We start from the raw sequence: 18,458 nt of genomic DNA, 5'->3' as shown, positions 1-18,458 counted from the left end.
ACCGGTCTGTAGTGTGTGTAGGTGTAATCACTGCAGGATGGTGTGCACTCTGTTATACACACAGCCACATGTCCACGCAAACTCAGTTTGTGCCCTGTGGCTCAGAAATTCGAGACAATTTCCACTTTACGGTTTCCCTAACACAAAACATGTACAGGCGTGAAACACCTAGTCTGCGTGTGGAAACAGACGTGCGCCTCGGCAGCTGTTTCCTGACTCAGTTTCCGTGAGCCTGAACGATAACCGAGCACCTGTACGGCCCCGCGGAGAGTCGCGAGTGCAGCTGCGCTCTCCACGGATCTCCGTGAATCCACGACTACGGATTAATCCTAGAATCACTGCAACTTCTCCTCCTCCAGTTTAAAAAGTAGTTCCCAGACGGGCCAGTAATCACTTCCCTTGGAAGCGGCTTTGTTTTCAGATGCTACCTAAGCACATTTTCCCAGCTTTCAAACAGGAAGTGTGTGTGTGTGTGTGTGTGTGTGTGTGTGTGTGTGTGTGTGTGTGTGTGTGTGTGTGTTTAAAACCCTTTACAAAAAGGCTTATTAGATGCCTGTTTAGCAGGCCATGGAGCATTCTGAGGAGTTTTCATGTTTGTGTTGTTTCTCTTTCTCTCTCTCTCTCTCTCAGCCTCACTGAATGTCTTCTTCATTTACTTCTTCTTCTTTGTAAGGAAATACTTGATGCTGTGGTAAGATGTTTCGTTAGAAGAGAGGAGAGCAGAGCATGTGCGTTTACGAGTCTGTGTATTTATGAGTCTGCGGGACACTCACACTTGTCCATACCTCTCAGGACGTTTGCTGAGAGCTTCCACAGCACAACATCCCCACCTTCCCAAGGCTTCTGAACTGCCTTCTTCAGCTCTAAGTCAGAAATCTTCCTGCCTGCACTTTGTGACCTTGCATTCTCCCCATGCTCCTCTATCGGTGCATTATCTGTAAAAACAAAGTGTAGTTGTCCAAAACTATAACACATGCAAGCCCTGTTTCGAGGAGTTTTATTACAAAGTGGAACAAGCACTCAGGAATGCAGCTACACATGGTAGAAGGTTTGAAGTCCAGTTTTCCTGCCCGCAGTTACTTTGGTTGGTCTGAGGAAACATCATTCCGGTCTGTATTCTGACCTTCTCAGAAAATAATTACAAGAATATATTCTTACTGCAAAATCTCATTACATGAATAACGTGCAATGAAGCTCTTTCCCCCTTAAAATATTGGTCACAGTATAATATTTTAACATTTACAAATCCCCCATGGAACAAAAAAATAAGGCCAAAGAAATACATTTTCTCCCACTTTGCTTAAAAAAATTATAACATTAATTTTTAATACTGTTTAACACAATATTCTTAAGCAATATGTAGGTTATTTTCAGAGGATATTCAAACTGCATGTTTAAATGATGCAAATATGTATAGAACTAAATATTTAAAAATTGCATTATAAAAACTACATTCTGCATTTTCATGGTTTTGCAGAACATATACATTCAAGTAATGTCTGAAATTTCTCAGACAAATGCTAGTAAAAAACCAAGGTCATAATAGTTTATTTTCTATAAGTTTTTCCATTTCTTGGTGAAATTCCGTTTAATTTTTTTTGTCATAACACCATTTTCAGTTTTTGTTACTTTTACTAAGCGTACTTTTATTTAAAAACAAAAAAACCTTTATTTTTAAACATTTTAGCTTCTGCTTTATCAGCCGTAGTAAAGTACCTAGTAAAGTGATATAACAGTATATAACATCTATCAGAGTTTACTTTAGGATTCTTTAAATTTAAGATTATTTTCTCAACAAGTCACAGAAAATGCCAAATCTGCATTAGCTCTAATAGGTCTAAGGTTCTTTAACTATCTGGTGACTACAATATATCCATTTTAATCTAGGCCTATTTTGGCTTTAAATTTCACTGCTATTTTTTGTTAATTTTCATTCTAAATTCATTTTCAACCCTTTTAGTAGTTTTATTTCAGGTTACAACAAATAACTTTCTTTGACAGTTTTATTTTTTACCTTACTGTTATGACCCTGGTAAAACAGCACTCAATAAAACGTATTTATGCCTGGACATCCCATTAACAAGGGTATTCAAACCCTAGCTTTATTTTATTCAGTCGTAATGCCTGAGTATGATAAACTAAAGGTCCGTTAAATAGACCAGAAAGTATAACACTGTCAACGCTTGTCCACACTGTCCAACACTAATGTAAAGGAACACTACCCTCCTGTTATTGCACAAGACAGCCAGGCTACATTACACTCGCCAAGCACCCGGGAAATGCACTCAGAAGCATTTCTTCATATTTTGCATTGCTGTCTAGAAGAGACCACAGTTTTTACACCTTCAGATATTCATTTTTCAGACGGCTTAACCGGGTGCCGTGACTCCGGATGATGAGGGACAGCAGCTCGTGTTTGTCCTTGAGCCCTAAGGAGATGTCCAGGGTGTCCTTCACCGCGTCCCGCGTGTGCACGATCATACTGAGGAAGTCGTCGTTGACGCGATGCTCCTCTTTAAGCTCGTTTTCTTGACTCTGCTGGAACTTCACCTCCAGCTCCAGCAAGGACTTTTCCGAGCTGGTGAAAGCCTCGTTGATCTGCGTGGTCTCCCGTCTCAGGTATTTACCGTAGCTGTCCTCGCCGTCCAGATCGTAGGAGATGCTTCTGCCGATGCCCTCAAGGACTCTGGCTGCGTCTTCGATGTGTCGTTTGATAATCGTGAAATCGTCCCTGATGACCGAGTCCTGGTCTTCATCCAGGCTGCACTTTCGCTCGTCGGTCATCTTGAAAAGCATTTGACATTTCTCAGGGTCGTCGTTTTCCTCGTAGTATCCGTCCGGGACGAAGTAGTGATGAAAGGTGCCATTGGACATCTCCGGGTACAGAGGTCCCAAAAAAACCGCTTCTCCAACGCGCAGAGAAACCAAGCAAGCTGTCAGTATAAGGTGAAGAGAAACCATCATATTCACTTTTTCTTCGCTTACCAAACACTATAGCCTATCGACGATCGATACCTGCATTAAACTTTGACTACCGACTGTTTTTTTACTATAACAACCATTTTGAAAACAATTATATGTCCAGAAGAGATCCGAACAGAAAACTGTCTAAATGACTCCCTTCCAAATATCCGTTCTTCTTGCTTGCTGGTAGGCTATCCCGATGGATGTGAGATTGCTTTATGCTATATGTCCGCGCTGAACTGCCCACGCTACAACGATAAACCATGAATTCATCAGACGGGAGCTAAAGTGAGCACGTTTTAGCTCACTGGTCTGCTTTGTGTGTCTATTCAACATCTGGATAAGTGAGGCAGCGCGCGAGGTTTAGACTAATGACACTCCGGCTCCCACTCTCAAATTACAAGCCCGTCACTCCTTCACTTAAAGGGCAGCACGTTACTGGAGGACTATTTGAGGCTGTTGTTTGTTATTTAAGTAGCATGAGCTTTTGGTGCTAGTGCCCTGTACAAAAATACAGAGCTAAGAGTCGTTTATTTAAGTCAGACATGCTTAGAGTTACTTTTTCTTCGTAATTTTAAAGGAGCTGCAGTCGTGCTTTGGAGGTAGGTTAAAGAATAATCACAGATAGGAAGTGACCCCGCTAACATTTTAGAGATAAACAGTGTTTTGTTGAGCAATAATCAATAACCCAAAGAGAGCTTTCTTTTAATAATCTATGAGGGTGAACATCATCTCACGAGTTTAAACACACGCTTTGTTACCACACTGCCCGTTACTCGCCTGTATCAAGGGGGCCAGGTGGTAGGCAGACCTATGAGAAGTATGAGCCTCCATTGCTTGTATCATCTTTGTTTCTAGCAGCAGCTGTTGTCCCAGTCCCTCTGGACGTCTCCTGGTGCCTCCCCCAAAGAGAGGCACTGAGTGATGACGACAAGGTCACAGACCCTGCAGACCATGAGATGATGCGGGATTTCTTTGGCCATGACGTAGGGAGCCCCACTTTCTCTCTCCCTCTCTCTCTCTCTCTCTCTCTCTCTCTCTCTCTCTCTCTCTCTCTCTCTCTCTCTCTCTCTCTCTCTCTCTCGCCAAGAGGCCCCCTGTGTATTCACAGGGTGTGAATACATACATGCACATGTGCTAGAAAATCATAGTTGGATTTTTGGCCTGGGTCCACTTTGATATAAACCAGACATCAGGGAAACAAGGTCAAATCGAAAGACGATAGATCATAAATATTGTGCAGCGTTTAGAAAAAAGTATGATGTCACTTCCAAAGGGGATAAGAGTTTTTAAGCATTCCAGAAACTAGCCAGAATCGAATCAGTCTGCTGGTCCTAAAATGCATTTGGTCATTGGTTGATATGCGTCAGTGTTTCAGTCATTTTTCAAGAAACTGCCAGTGGGCTGTCACTTAACCATATGGACAAACGTACTCACACTCTCTTCCCCACCATCACATGTTCTTACGTCACTTAAATACTTCATGGCCTTCGGTTTGGTATGTGTTAAAGAGTATGAAGTAATGAGGAATGTGTAAGAAATTTACTGCTAAGCAGTATAACTCCCCCAACCTCCTGTTAAATGCTCTCCCGAGACATAAAGCCACAATCAAGGCACAGTATGTAAAAGGAAGAACGAGAATGGTAGACAGCTTGAGTAAGCATATGTGTGTGTTTGTGTGTGTATATGTGTGTGTTTGCATGTGCATGTGTGCTTAAGAGTTTCAGTTTTCCCTACGTCAAGATCAGTTGTTTCCTACCTTGCATTCTCCAGAGACCCTTTTAACTTTTACGACTCTTCCGTGCAACATTCTAAGTACCCTAACCATAGACACCCTAAACCCCCTTTGAACCTGGTTCTCCTGAGGTTCCTCGTATAAATGTCCACTGAAAGCTGGCTCCATCATCTAAAGCTTCAAACCTGCTTTGAGACCCTCCTTAATGTAACCAGGTCTTCAAGAACTTTGTTGAACATGCTAAAAACACATTTGCAGTTTAAACATATTAGGTTTCCTCTAAAGGTAACAAATGTTTTTATTAGCCATCTGTAGGCAATGTAGTGGTCATGCAAGTTCAGACAAAATGTGTATTTTTCCGTTGGCTAGCTGTGTGGCTCCTAGTGACCTGATGTGCCATTGTAATCAGCAGACACTGAGCACATAATTGATGGGATTGCTGGATCGTATAAACAAGCGGATTCTTTGGCTGCAGCCTAACGATACTGTTTCTGACTGAGCTGTCTTTCCAGATACCTCACCAAGATGATGTAGTATAAATATATCTGAAGTCACCGTGTCATATGTGGCTAGCCTCTAAAGTAAATCACAGCCCTCTGCAGCTCCTTTGTGGCTGCGCTGAATCTGGGCCATAACTTCGGTTAAAATAAATAAATAAATAAATAAAATTACATGCGGGCATAAATGCCACGAACCTCATGTGAAGAAAGCCAGCGGGCCGGTTTAGAGCTGAATGTGCAGGATTTATGGGAGATTCCTCGTTAGTCCTCGCAGAGTTTCGATAAATCAGCACCTCACTGGTCCAGCAGAACTTTCCATGGAGTAAAACATCTCAATTATCGAAGCTTTCGAGTAAAGAAAGCAATAAAAAAACGCAGAGGCAGGGCACAGATTCATCAGGAATAAAAGGGGGGTGGGGGTGATGTGTTTTCCAGCTTCTGTTTACTGTGCTTCAGAGACAGTGTGGTGTCCAGCTGGACACGCTCCTGCATGCTCAGACAACTACCAGTCCATGTCCATAGTGAGTGAGCACACTAGGTTTTGTACACGCAATTATGAAGACCTCACATGCACAGACACTCGAGAAAAGCGCATGTGTGCAAAACCAGTGCTTTATACGTACTAGTGTCAAGTAGACATGTTGGAACAAACTCTTAATTAACAGGAAACGGACTAAATTGCATCACCGCACATTACAGTAATATAAAGACCCATCATTGTTTCCATTGTTTGCATCGACTGAACCACACGTTCGTCAAGCAGTTACACATCACAAGTGTTTTTGTCTGGGCAATAAATGAGGACCTACAGGACCTTTGAAGCGTTCATTGTGGCAGTGCAGCAAGAAGCTGATGAATGCTTCAGTCCTATGGCAGGTCTCTTCGCTCCGTTACCACACATATTCCCACTGAGACAGAGAGCAGGCCTCCTGTCCACCAATAGAAGGGCTGGATTTACTGCTCCTGTAGTTAAAACCACTTCGACATTACGACACAAGCCCGGGAGCAGGGATGGCCGTGGGACTACACACAGACACATACGTTTACAATACATTGGTAGTTGAAGGCAGTGGTTCAAGCTGGAAAGAAGACAGCTGTAGTAATGATAGAAATGTAAGACACCAAAAATATGCGCCGAAACCACTAGCGTGAGGACTTTTATTATGACACTGTTGCAGAGGGACCAATGATAAAAGAGGAACATATGGAGCTACTTATACTCTTAAGAGCATTAGGAGTATTAAACCAAGAGTATTATACTCTTATTAAACCGAGTGACATTGTGGGGATTGTGCATTCCAGGATTCTGTCACACTGCTTTTTGAACATTAGTAATCACTTGCCATATATCAGAACAGTCTGTGTTTAACGTCTCCATGGTCAACATCTCTGTGGTCAACATCTCTGTGGTCAAAGTGCACCCAGCGTGATAAGAGGGCACAGCGGGGTGTCCTCCAGAGGGCAGGCCCAGGCGTGCACGGCCTGTCCAGATGTGTTCATGCTAAAGTGTTAAGGAGATTTTTCCAGATGACTGTGTGGGGTTTCCCCTCCAGCCCCTGAACCGACTTACATATAATCACTTTATAATTACCTTTTATTTTTCACATAGAAGATACCAAACTCAGACATCACCACCACAATGCTCACACACACACACACACACACACACACACACACACACACGCACGCACGCACACACACACACTTTGAATAAAGTTTGAGGGGCAAAATATACAATTCAGTGTTTATGCTTATAGGATGATGCACTCATGCCATTACCAGTTAATTTGTTGTTGATTAAGAAACAAAACTACACTTGTAATTTGGATTCATTTTTGACATGAATCTGTTCTTAAATAAACTCACTTGAGAAATGTGCATTTTAGAATTTAAAATAATGTAATACCTTAATCTGAAGAACATTTATAAACTCAGGCAACTGGGATGTTTCAAGTAAATTATTTCATATTGATAGCATCATCTGTTTTGGATTTGGCTTCTGTGTAGAAGCAAATAACTGCATCAACTAAATCCATGATGAAGGCCTACATGCCAAGACATGGTTATTATAATGTTCTGAGCTCTCCAACAACAAGCATTGATGGTTTTATTCTCCCTCCAAAGGGCTAGACAATTCAATTACTCCACCCAGCTCAGACGCCAGACTCCAATCAGGTGACTTCTGTAAGCCTGACCAAGGATAGCACAGCAATAGAGGCTGAAACACTGTCCTTCATGACTAAATGAGTGGGTCTGTGTTTACGACCATGGATTCATTTTGGTTTTTTTAGAGGAGCACAAAGATAATCACACTGATTCCTCCGAGCCAACATGGCACATGTTACAAGCCACAATACTGAGGCTGACCTAAGGTGTCGGGTGGTTCCTTTTCCTTCCTGAAAACAGAGACAGGTATACACGTGATGTGTATGAAGAGGTAGAGAGAAAGAAAAGAGGTCAAGAAAGAAAGGAAGAAAAAGAAAGCAAGAAGGAAAACTATAGTAGGTCTTTGTAGCAACTGAACACAATTACACCTTTCTCCCCAGAGAACGGTTTGTCTCGCAGTGCTGATACAGTATTGATGAGATCAGAGGCTCAGAATGCCACCACCGTTAAACCATAATGGCCTCCACATGTGACTGCAGAAACCTGGCAGAATTACGCGGTGCTCTTCTTTCTGACGTTCATTATCCCATGATGGCTTCATTGCGAATATAGAACTGGAAGAAGAAAGGAAATGATCAGCAATTAAATTATGTGATCCGTGAGATGCCGTGTGCGTGTCCTGCATAAAAAACAAAATGCTGTTTTTGCACGCGGCAAGGGCTGTTCAGTCTGCACGTATTTCTCTACTCAGAAACCTTGTTTTATATCCAGAGTTCATGCTAATTTAAAGAATTCAGTTAGGGAACGTGATGTTATATTTTACAAAATTTTTATGTAGGTAAAAGTAAATAAACTAGGAACAACCTATAAAGAAGAATAAAAAGGAACTCTTAAGACAAGTCACAGATTACAATGTGTACAACAAAAACAACGAGTACTTCTCTGTATATAGTGTTGACCTCAGGCACAATTATCCGATAATCGGAGGTTTCTGAGAGCTGTTGTCAGAGGCCGAGAAAGTAGATGGATACGTTGGCCCAAACCATTTAGTGGTTTATAGCTGAGGAACAGTACCTTGAATTCAGTTCTGTGACATGCTGGGATCCATTGGGTGACACGATCCATTCATGTGGTTTTAGTGGGAACTAGCAGCTGTATTTAGAATCATCTGACGTCGGACCATCTTTTTAGGCATATAACAATAACAATAATCAATAATCAACTGTGTTAGAAATAAATCCTTGAATGAGTTTTTTCATGGTCTTGTTTTGACAATATGTCTCTAAATTTGTCAGTACTTTTGAGACAATAGCATGCTAACAGTAATTGCTTTGACATTACGGGTGAAGATGAGATCAGAATCCAGCATCCAAAGTTTTTTGTTTGAAGGCCGTAGAGTCTTGATAGGAAGCAAGTCTACATAACTCTTCTTTATTCCCAAATAAAATCGTCTCTGTTTTATCTTCACTCAGCTGTGACCTTATAGGCGTCATATTAACACTGAACCATCTTGGCAGCAGTCCGCCTCACCGCAGGTGTTTCCACTGTGCAACTCTCTTCTTTGAATGTTAAATAAACCTTGTAATTTTAAATGGGTATTCAGTTCTCATTTCTATAAAAAATCTCCCAGTAAATGACCAACTGTTTTTACAATGTTTAAGTAAGTGAAGCAGATTTTATTACTATTAGGCCAAGCAGCTCTCAGTCAAGACGACTGCCAAAGGGGGCTCGTGCGAGAGCCGTCCGTCTGTAGGTCCTGCCCCACGCGAGAGCCGTCCGTCGGTAGGTCCTGCCTCACGCGAGGATGAAGGAGGGCTGAGCTGTACAGGAAGAAAGGCACAAGAGAGAGAGCGTGAGAGAGAGAAAGAGACGGAGATGGACTGGCAGTGCATATTCATGAGCTACTGTTTGTTATTAAGAGAGTGTCAGGCACAGAGCAGCGGTGGACAGGAGCACGGGTGAGGAGGCGAACCACGGCCTCCTGGCCGCCAGCCTCCTTTCCATCCTTGGGAACGTGAGGTCTCTCCCTCCATCCCTCCTTCATCACTTTTTGAGCCGAGCTGTGAAGGGGAGAGAGACAGAAAGAGAGAGGGAGGAAAGGGGAAAAAAGTTAATGGAGGAATAATTTGTTTTACAAGCACAGACTGTTCTACACACCTGTCAATGTCCTTCCTGTTTTCATACAGGAAGCTCCCAATTTTATTATTTTTGACGCAAGACTCTGCAGTTTCAATAAGCGTTAACCTGGGCAGCTGTAAGCCGTGCCACAACGGCTGAGCTCAGGATGCTTGCTCTTCCAAAAAGGGACGCTTTAGCAGGGAGATAAAGCAACTGGCAAAGAGCTGAGATGAAAGGGATTTTCTGCTGTTAGACTTGAAGTGCACAACAGTGAACCGGGGAAGCTCCACCACTGTTAGCAGCTTAATGTCAGTGGTTTACTGCAACAGTGCTTTAAGAGAGAACGGCTTTGTTGAAGCCCTCGCGGCTATTACAGCTACGAAACCTTTCGCGCTGAACATAAATACTGTTGCTATGGCAATGACCTCATCATAACAACAACCAGAAGCAACAGCTGTCAACAAGATTTATGGTGCACGCTGGTTTGATAGTATCCATTTCCAGCACTGCGCCACACTGAAAACATGTGTTGAATACATTATATATGTTGTACAGGAGAGGTCTTGCAGCTCCACAATGTTCCAGACAAATGGATGCTTTTGGGGCCAAATCAGCAAAAACGATGACCATTAATGAAATTTCCAAATGTCGACTAGACTGCTGTAACTCCCACTGGCCATGGATCAGGTGGTTAGACCCGTGTATGGTGTGTTTGGATCCAACTGAACTAGAATTGAATGAACCTTCAGAGCACTTTTGAATATTTCTTTCTACATAAACATAAAACCTTTTGAAATCATTGGGAGTTTGTGTGCATGCGTGTGTGTTTGCGTGTTCTTGAGAGTGTATGAGTTTGTCATAATCCTAAACAAATGAGCAATTATACATGAATAACAAATCAACAAAGCAGGCCAGAAATGCAGGAATACAAACATGAACTCTCTTTGTTTGACTTAAAATGTCTGTGATCCAAGATTAGCTGTCCGAGGCCTCATCTCTATTTTGTGATTATGTTTAAACAGAAGGTTAAGTTCAGAATTGTTTAATTACAGATCAATAGAAATACCCAATGTGTGTTTGTGTGTGTGTGTGTGTGTGTGTGTGCGTGTGTGCACGTGCGCACGTGTGTGTATGTGTGTGAGTGTGTGTGTAAGAGAGAGAGCCAAAAACAGCTCGCTCTCTCTCTCTGTTTGATTACACAGCCCGTAGTGTCTGAGGCAATGAGACAGATTAGCTGCGGGGAGAGTGTATCAGGCTGGTGAGTCAATAACCCACGACAAGCTCAGCCAAAATGTCAAAGTGATGGATTCTGGGTAATGAAAACACTGTGGGAGACCTTTGCAATTAAGCAGAATAGGAAACAGCTCTGCTTAAAAATTAGGTGCTAAAGCAATGATTTCATTTCTAAAATATTAATTTCTTGGTTTGCGTAAACTCACAGATGTATTCTGTCATTGCTGAAAAACCCAAAACCAAACGTTAAGCACCAAATGTCACAGGATGTGTGAAGGAGGAGTGGAGAGTGAATAAGAGCAAAACACAAACGCCGACACTATGAGTAACTGTGACGCTCATGACACTGGGAATAGATTGTTGATGCAAGTGAAGACAACTTTAATAATGCAGCTGTGATACGCCTCTCAGTAAAACAAACTGGGCTATGCGAGAAGTGTGGCTAACATAAAACAAGACAAGGCAAAGCAAGGGTATTTATATAGCACCTTCCATACCGTGAGATCATTCAAAGTGCTTTACAGATGAGAAAAATACAAAGACAATAAATTGAAATTACATTAGGTTCAAAGAGGATGGAAATGAAAAACAATGGATTTAAACAGCAGGAATGAAAAATGAAATAGAATAAAGTGTCATTACACAATAAAAATTACAATAGATCTAAGAGAACAGTGTTTTACATGGAGCCCAAAGCCCTGTCAAATAAAATAATTGCTAGTCCAGATTTTAAAGTGCTGGGGCTGTCATTCCGATCTCTGGCAACTGGTTCCATGTGTATCTATATAACAGCTAAATGCTGCTTCTCCATTGGTCTTTCCCTTGGGCAGGACCGACTGAGTCATAATGATCTGAGACTTCTTCTCAACTCAACTCATATAACTGCAGCATGTCAGATATATACAGGGGTCCTACACCAATTAGTAATATATAGACCAGTAAAAGTATCTTAAAGCCAGCTCCATGTAATATTAGTGGCTGTGTAAAGATTTAAGAAATGATGACAGTGATGCACAGAACAGGTACAGGGGACCATGTAGGAATGCTGTGATTACAAGGAACTTGTGTAGTGTTCAGGATCTGGGCAGGAGTATGGCTGACACAGATAAACCAAATAGCGTCAAATAACCAAACATCAAACCTTGAGGATAATATCACTGCCACTACCTCATGTCAGCTGAAGCATGTGAACTGCTGACCTATGTTTATTTTCCTCTTCAAAGTTCAAAGGTCAAGCAACTCATGGACATCAACACTCAGGAGGCTTTATTTAAGTTGAACCTCACTTAAGTCGGTGACCCTTTTTCCTCAGACAGCTCACAGACGAGCCGTCAAGGTTGAGCAGCAGGTGGGTGAGTGCTCTGTCAACGCCGTGTGCTGTGGAGAGGTCTCTGTCGAACTGTACGTAGAGCCGCTCTGGTTTCAATCAGAGATCTCGGGCTGGAACGTGCGAGGGGCCGGATGAAGGCTAAAGGGCAGCTGTGAAGAGGCCCCTGTTGCTGTTGAGAGTTTGTTTTGTTAATTACGGTGACACACAAGACCTGCGCCACCGCGGTGACTCCACAGGCTCTCACTCCTTATAGCAGGACATAATCTGTTACGAGCAAAGCATGCAACAGCTGCTTTACATTATTATTTTGAGAACATAGTTTCCTTTTCAAAGTCTGGGACATCCTGTTGGTGTGTGAGTGTGCATACACACACACACACACACACACACACACACACACACACACACGGTGGCATTCGAAGCATCTCAAAAGCGTCCACAGCCATCAGTGAGAAACATGGGTGTGGAGCGAATGGTCCTGCATTGTCCCACGTGGCCTGGAGGAAATAAAAAATCGCCTGACGTGGTGTAAGCTGATGTCTGTGCACGTGCTAATGCGCGTGTGCGTGGTGGCATGTGCGTCCATGTGCTCGCCCGTGTGCATCGCAAACCTCTGAGCAACCTTCAGGTGTGAGATACGTCCACACAAAGGAGCCGTTGAGAGACTTTGGTCCAGGGCCACGTGGGTTTCTTCTTATTTTAGGCCGAAGAGGAGGATCACAGATGCCTTCCACATGCGGTAAGTGCTGGGAGCTGTGCGGTGCTTGGCTGGGGCCCACCCCTGGGCCTGCACTGCTGTGCTAATGGTTGGAGCGTGTTCTGCAGGAATAGCTGCGGTGGTGTGCTCCGACCGCCAACAGCCAGCCCGCCAGCCCGCCCGGGGGCCGGCCCCACACCCCCACCCCACCCCACTGACGTCTGCTGCCTGTCAATGCCCTCATTGTACCCTGCATAGTGCCAGCTTCACAGCTGCCATGCCCCACCACGACCCGACATGCTCACCGGGCTTGAAGCGGAATTGCTCATAAAATTTTTTTATTAATTTTTAAAAAGTGGGAAGGTTTATCGTGACAACAGATCGGAGAGTGGTGTGATGACGATCCAGTTCAGATGCTAATGCACCACTGACGAAGGTGTCATTGCGGAGTGTCAGGCCGACCTTGGGTGATCCCTCTACACATCATGGAAGGAATGACAGACGTCCATTTCTTTCAGACATGTGTGAATGACGTTGCTGGTTTTTGTGACACTAAAGAGAGCCAAGTTCATAGTTTTCCTTTGGACCTGCTATGTACAGAGGCCTTGGCAAGAAAAGGACTTATTAGACTCTTCTAATTCTTTGATTTGTAGCAGAAGGGGTTGGCTGTGTGAAACTTTGCGAGACATTAATCATGTAATTAGGGTGCATATCCTTTCATTTGAACAGCGATACATCACACTACACAGCAACGCGTCTGAGGACGGATTCAAGCGTACCTTCAAGCCACATCCGTTTCTCACTGATTGATTAGTCCTTGCCCACTTCACTATGCTGTGGACCAAAATCCACAGCAATCTTTCATGCTTTCCTCCTACACCAGGTGTGTCTTCAGCTGGAGTCAATGTATGACAGCACCTCCTTCTCAGCTGAAAGCTGCTATCCCAGCAGTCAGTCCTGGCTTTAGACTATGAGGTCATGGGTTCATGGGTTGCCACTGGGGAAGGCACTTGACCCCAATTGGCAACTTGCACCTGTGACTCGCATATGCACGCCCCCATCAGGTCCACGTATCTGCCACGTGATCTGAGCTATTTTGGCCAATGGGTTTGACTTGTGTTCTTAAAATAGGCTGGCCTGTTTGTCCTTTCCCTTCCTGCAATGGAGCTGGTCTCCATTTTGGCACATGTTTTCGCTCTCTGTGTGTTACTGAGGAAGAGCTTCAAAGAGCAGACCATGTCCAAGCAGGATTAGCGAACGTGCTAAGCCATGTTACAAGATTTTCCACAGACGGAAATGGAGTCATCTGGTGGATTTGGTCAAGACCTCTATAAAGAGTTTTGCTCTTTTTAAACACATTAAACCAGACATTAGAAATAAGAAAATAAATGCATTTTTAACAAGCATGCACAAGACAAAAGGACTAGCAGAGAACATGAGACCAAATCATTAATTTAATTTACTTTAATTTTTGACCAATGAAACATGCGCAGGAGGGTTGGAAGTGTCACCAGTCAAATTAAGTTGCACTCTGGCACCTAATTATCAAGAAAAAATACCATCTTAGTCCCAAATCCAGCCATCCAAATAAACCAACAGGACAGGAAGAGGAAGAGGTGGTCGGCCACTGCACTCTGTTGCTGCTTCTTCACAGTGCATTATTAAATATCTATGAGGTGGTTGTGGTGTTCAGTATTTACAGTGACACGCAGGTCATTCCCTCGTGATAAATGAGTTGTGAATGAAGTAAAGCTGGAAGACATTTCCCTCGAAAATCATCACAGATTTAGAAAATGAGCAAAATCGCCTGCCCTGAGACATTTTTCCACCCGAGTGGTTTTGTCTGCTTGTGACTACTGAAGTTCGTATGTGAACAAATCTGGGTTTGATTTTGGAACATCGGTCTTAATTTACGATGACTACAGATTGTATTTTGGATCATTTTTATGCCCTTGAAGAGCCATCAAATGATGTTGCTGGTGTGTGTGTGTGTGTGTGTGTGTGTGAGAGAGAGAGAGAGAGAGAGAGAGTGGCATAGAGAGTGTGTGTGAGAGAGTGTGTTCCTGTGTTTTTTTTGGGTTTGTGTCTGAGGATGTGCGCCATTGTATTCTATGTGTGACGTCTCTCAGGAACCTTCCAACTCTGTCAGTGGGGAATTCAGCGCAGAACACAATCTGCTTGAAGCAGTAACTGAAAAGCCATGCCAAATGATCCAGTTTATATGTCTGAGAGTTCAGCAGGGTGCGTGGATGAGAGATTAGATCATCAGAGGAATCTTCTGTCTCCACTTCCCCTCATTTCAGCTGCACCACTTCTCCTGACAGGCTCCCCCGCCCCTCAACAGCCAGTCTCTGTTCACGGCTGGTCTTGCCTCTCCCCCTTCTCTGTCTGCAGTCTGGAAGGTCTTTTCTCTCCTCCTTCGTGGCTCGGTCAGGTTCGCAGCTCTCTCTGTTTCGCTAGGTCTGAGCACGTAGGCAGTTCTTGTCAGGTGAGTCTTCACTTAGTAGAATAGTTTGTGATGTGCTCTGCACTTGGAATGTACTGGAATGATTTGTTGTTCACTAGACTTATGACTCTGAGACATGATTTATGAGACAAGAGACAAGAATACATTTAAATGTATTTAATCTGTACAAAAGTAATACCATTATAAAACTTTTATTTTCAGTGTTAAAACTCATATTGCATGTGTTAAAAAAACACATTTACATACATGTACAAATAAAGTATATAAAGTATATGTAATATTTGAGTATTAAAAATGCATTTATAATTTTCTATTCCTTCTCTCTCTATCTATCTATCTTATCCTATTTCATTTTAAAATAAGGAATCTTTCTTGCTATCTTTATTTATAGCCGGGAATATTACACTGTTGTTGCGCAAGACTTCATACACTAAACCAGTCAGGGCCTTTCCTTCACAGTTCATTGACAAAGGGAATCCTGGTATCAACAGAGCCAGTCCCTACGAGACTCTGCAGGACAGCAGAGATCTGAAATTGCAGGGTTGCAGTGACGCCTGACAGGAGGGCTTCTCATACTCCCACATTTTTCCAGAATTTATGTAATATGTGGGTAAACTAAAAACCAGCTGTGTGGATTTAATAAATGTGAAATAAGGCAAGTCTTTCTGTGGTCTTGGGGGGGAGGGGAACTTGGCAAGCAGCTAATGTCCACTCTCTATGAAATACATGTTGTCTGAGTGACTACCGTTCCACCAGAACATCTTTGCTTAACTGAAAAATTGTCACACCCTTTCAAACTTTATTGCATAATAAATGTATCATTATGCTTGTAAAAATAAAATAAAGTCTTAAAATGCAGATATAAATATACTGTATATACTATATGACTGATCTACAAGCTTTGTGAATATATTTTTTGTGAGGAATTTAGACAAGTAGATTGTGACTTTGTATGCACTACTGGTATAACATTTAACATAACCGGTGTGTTCATTCTTTACTGATGCTATTTTACTGATGCACATAATATTTATTACTGGTAATAAATGTAAGATTAAGACTGCAGTAATAAATAGGATTACTGTAACAGATGTGCATCAAAGAATTTTGAATAATAAGTATTGGAAATATTTTTAAAGCAATTCACTTCAAGATAATAAAATAACAACAACAACAATAATAATAATGATGACAATAATAATAATTAGTAGTAGACGTGGTAGTATTAAGGATGTGTTTTGTTTTTTAATCCATTTTCCAGCAATAAGCAACATTAATTATTTTTGTACATTTTGGACATAACAAAGCAATTCTGCAAAACTCCAGAGGCCAGAATTGAACTTTTATAGGTAAGTTTATGGGTGAATTTTTTGGACCACAATTCCAGAGTTACACCAATGTATACTGTCATGTGCAGCCAAGGCCCAAATAAAACCAGAGTTGATCTGGCTCTCCGGATGGAAAACGACAACCGAGGTTGGAAGGAAGTTTGTGTAATAAATAGTTTGAGACTCAAAGGAGAAGAAAGAGCACCAGGCATTTCCACACTGAGCATTTTAGCATAATCACCCCAAACCTTTTCCATTTTTGTTAAGTTTATAGAAATGTACATTCACTAAAAGAAATAAGGTATCAAATACATGCTCACTGATTACTGCTTCAGAAAAACAGATTATGAAAAACCCAAGCATTATTTCCTAATAGCTTGACTGCTTAGTTCAGTCAACTTTAATTCATTCATATTCATTCATCATTCAATTTCTACTTTTCCATCTGCAGCGGTCCATTGTCCTACTGTACAATCTCTCCTGTCTAATCAAACGTGACTCTAAGGTCTGCCCTGCCCTGCCCATTTACACCTAGCCACTGAGGACATTTCCTTAAAACCACCATTTTTCCAGGCCTGACTGATTCACAGTGGCACCTCATTAAACTGATTGACCCTTTCCTGGAGGACACTGCCATGTACGAACAAAGACACTTTATAGGTTGACTTGGATTGTAGCCTTTAAATGGTCAAGAAAATAAAAACGGTGACGCTCAGCCTTCTAAATTAATACTTCCAATTAAAATCAGCCATGGCATTATGACCACTATTATAACATTAGCCAGGGCTTTTTATAAGTTTCTATGGTGCTGTTAGACTGACTGACATATACTTTCATTATTAGGCCTATTACATCCAAATGCTTATTATTGGCAATATTTATGTAGTATGTAATCATTAGTGGTGAATCACCTACTGATTTTAGGCCATAACAGTAAAAAATCTGACTTAAGCAGACACAGATTAAGGCATGAGTGAATGTAACAAAGAACAATGTTCAATGAAAAGTCCAGAAATATGAAAACACAGGCACAGTGTTAGTAATGGCACCAGTAAAACACACATGGATGAACAGCATCACACAAATGAACAGCATCACACAGATAGGTGTCATCACACAGAGATAATCGTCATACAAAGATATACAGTGTCATACAAATGAACAGCAACACACAGAGATAAGCATCATCATACAGAGACGAACAGCATCACACAGAGATAAGCATCATCATATAGAGATGAACAGCATCACACAGAGATAAGCATCATCAAACAGAGACGAACAGCAACACACAGAGATAAGCATCATCATACAGAGATGAACAGCATCACACAGAGATAAGCATCATCATACAGAGATGAACAGCATCACACAGAGATAAGCATCATCATACAGAGACGAACAGCATCACACAGAGATAAGCATCATCAAACAGAGACGAACAGCATCACACAGAGATAAGCATCATCATATAGAGATGAACAGCATCACACAGAGATAAGCATCATCAAACAGAGACGAACAGCATCACACAGAGATAAGCATTATCATACAGAGATGAACAGCATCACACAGAGATAAGCATCATCAAACAGAGACGAACAGCATCACACAGAGATAAGCATCATCAAACAGAGATGAACAGCATCACACAGAGATAAGCATCATCAAACAGAGATGAACAGCATCACACAGAGATAAGCATCATCATACAGAGACGAACAGCATCACACAGAGATAAGCATCATCAAACAGAGAAGAACAGCAAACCCAGCTGTTGTGGCTTTAATGCAAATCGCTGGACATGGGAACCTTTGGAACTGTAGGATGAGTGAAAGAGGAAAAGGTGCAGGTAGTTACTAAAAACAGGTGTGAATTGTGATTAGTAGTTCTTTGGCTGATGACTGTGTGACACTACAGAAGCCTAACCTCATATATCCATAGATAATAATATTTCAAGACAGTTGAAACTTACAAATA

General features: G+C 42.0%; 1 protein-coding gene across 1 annotated transcript; it reads right to left on the bottom strand.

The window, feature by feature from the left end:
• Positions 1-980: 980 nt before the first annotated feature.
• On the bottom strand, positions 981-3,324 carry fibinb (fin bud initiation factor b). The gene has a single exon (XM_076998037.1). It carries the CDS (start codon positions 2,962-2,964, stop codon positions 2,338-2,340), a length of 627 nt encoding a protein of 208 aa, XP_076854152.1. The 5' UTR covers positions 2,965-3,324; the 3' UTR covers positions 981-2,337.
• Positions 3,325-18,458: the final 15,134 nt, after the last annotated feature.

This window comes from Brachyhypopomus gauderio, chromosome 1, assembly GCF_052324685.1.
Source record: "Brachyhypopomus gauderio isolate BG-103 chromosome 1, BGAUD_0.2, whole genome shotgun sequence".
In the NCBI taxonomy this organism is placed as follows: domain Eukaryota; kingdom Metazoa; phylum Chordata; class Actinopteri; order Gymnotiformes; family Hypopomidae; genus Brachyhypopomus; species Brachyhypopomus gauderio.
The sequence above is the reverse complement of the archived record's forward strand: the minus strand, read 5'-3'. Positions and strand labels throughout refer to the sequence as shown.

Excerpts from the sequence above, each read along its gene's own strand:
- fibinb (XM_076998037.1), bottom strand. The coding sequence starts at position 2,964 with ATGATGGTTTCTCTTCACCTTATACTGACAGCTTGCTTGGTTTCTCTG.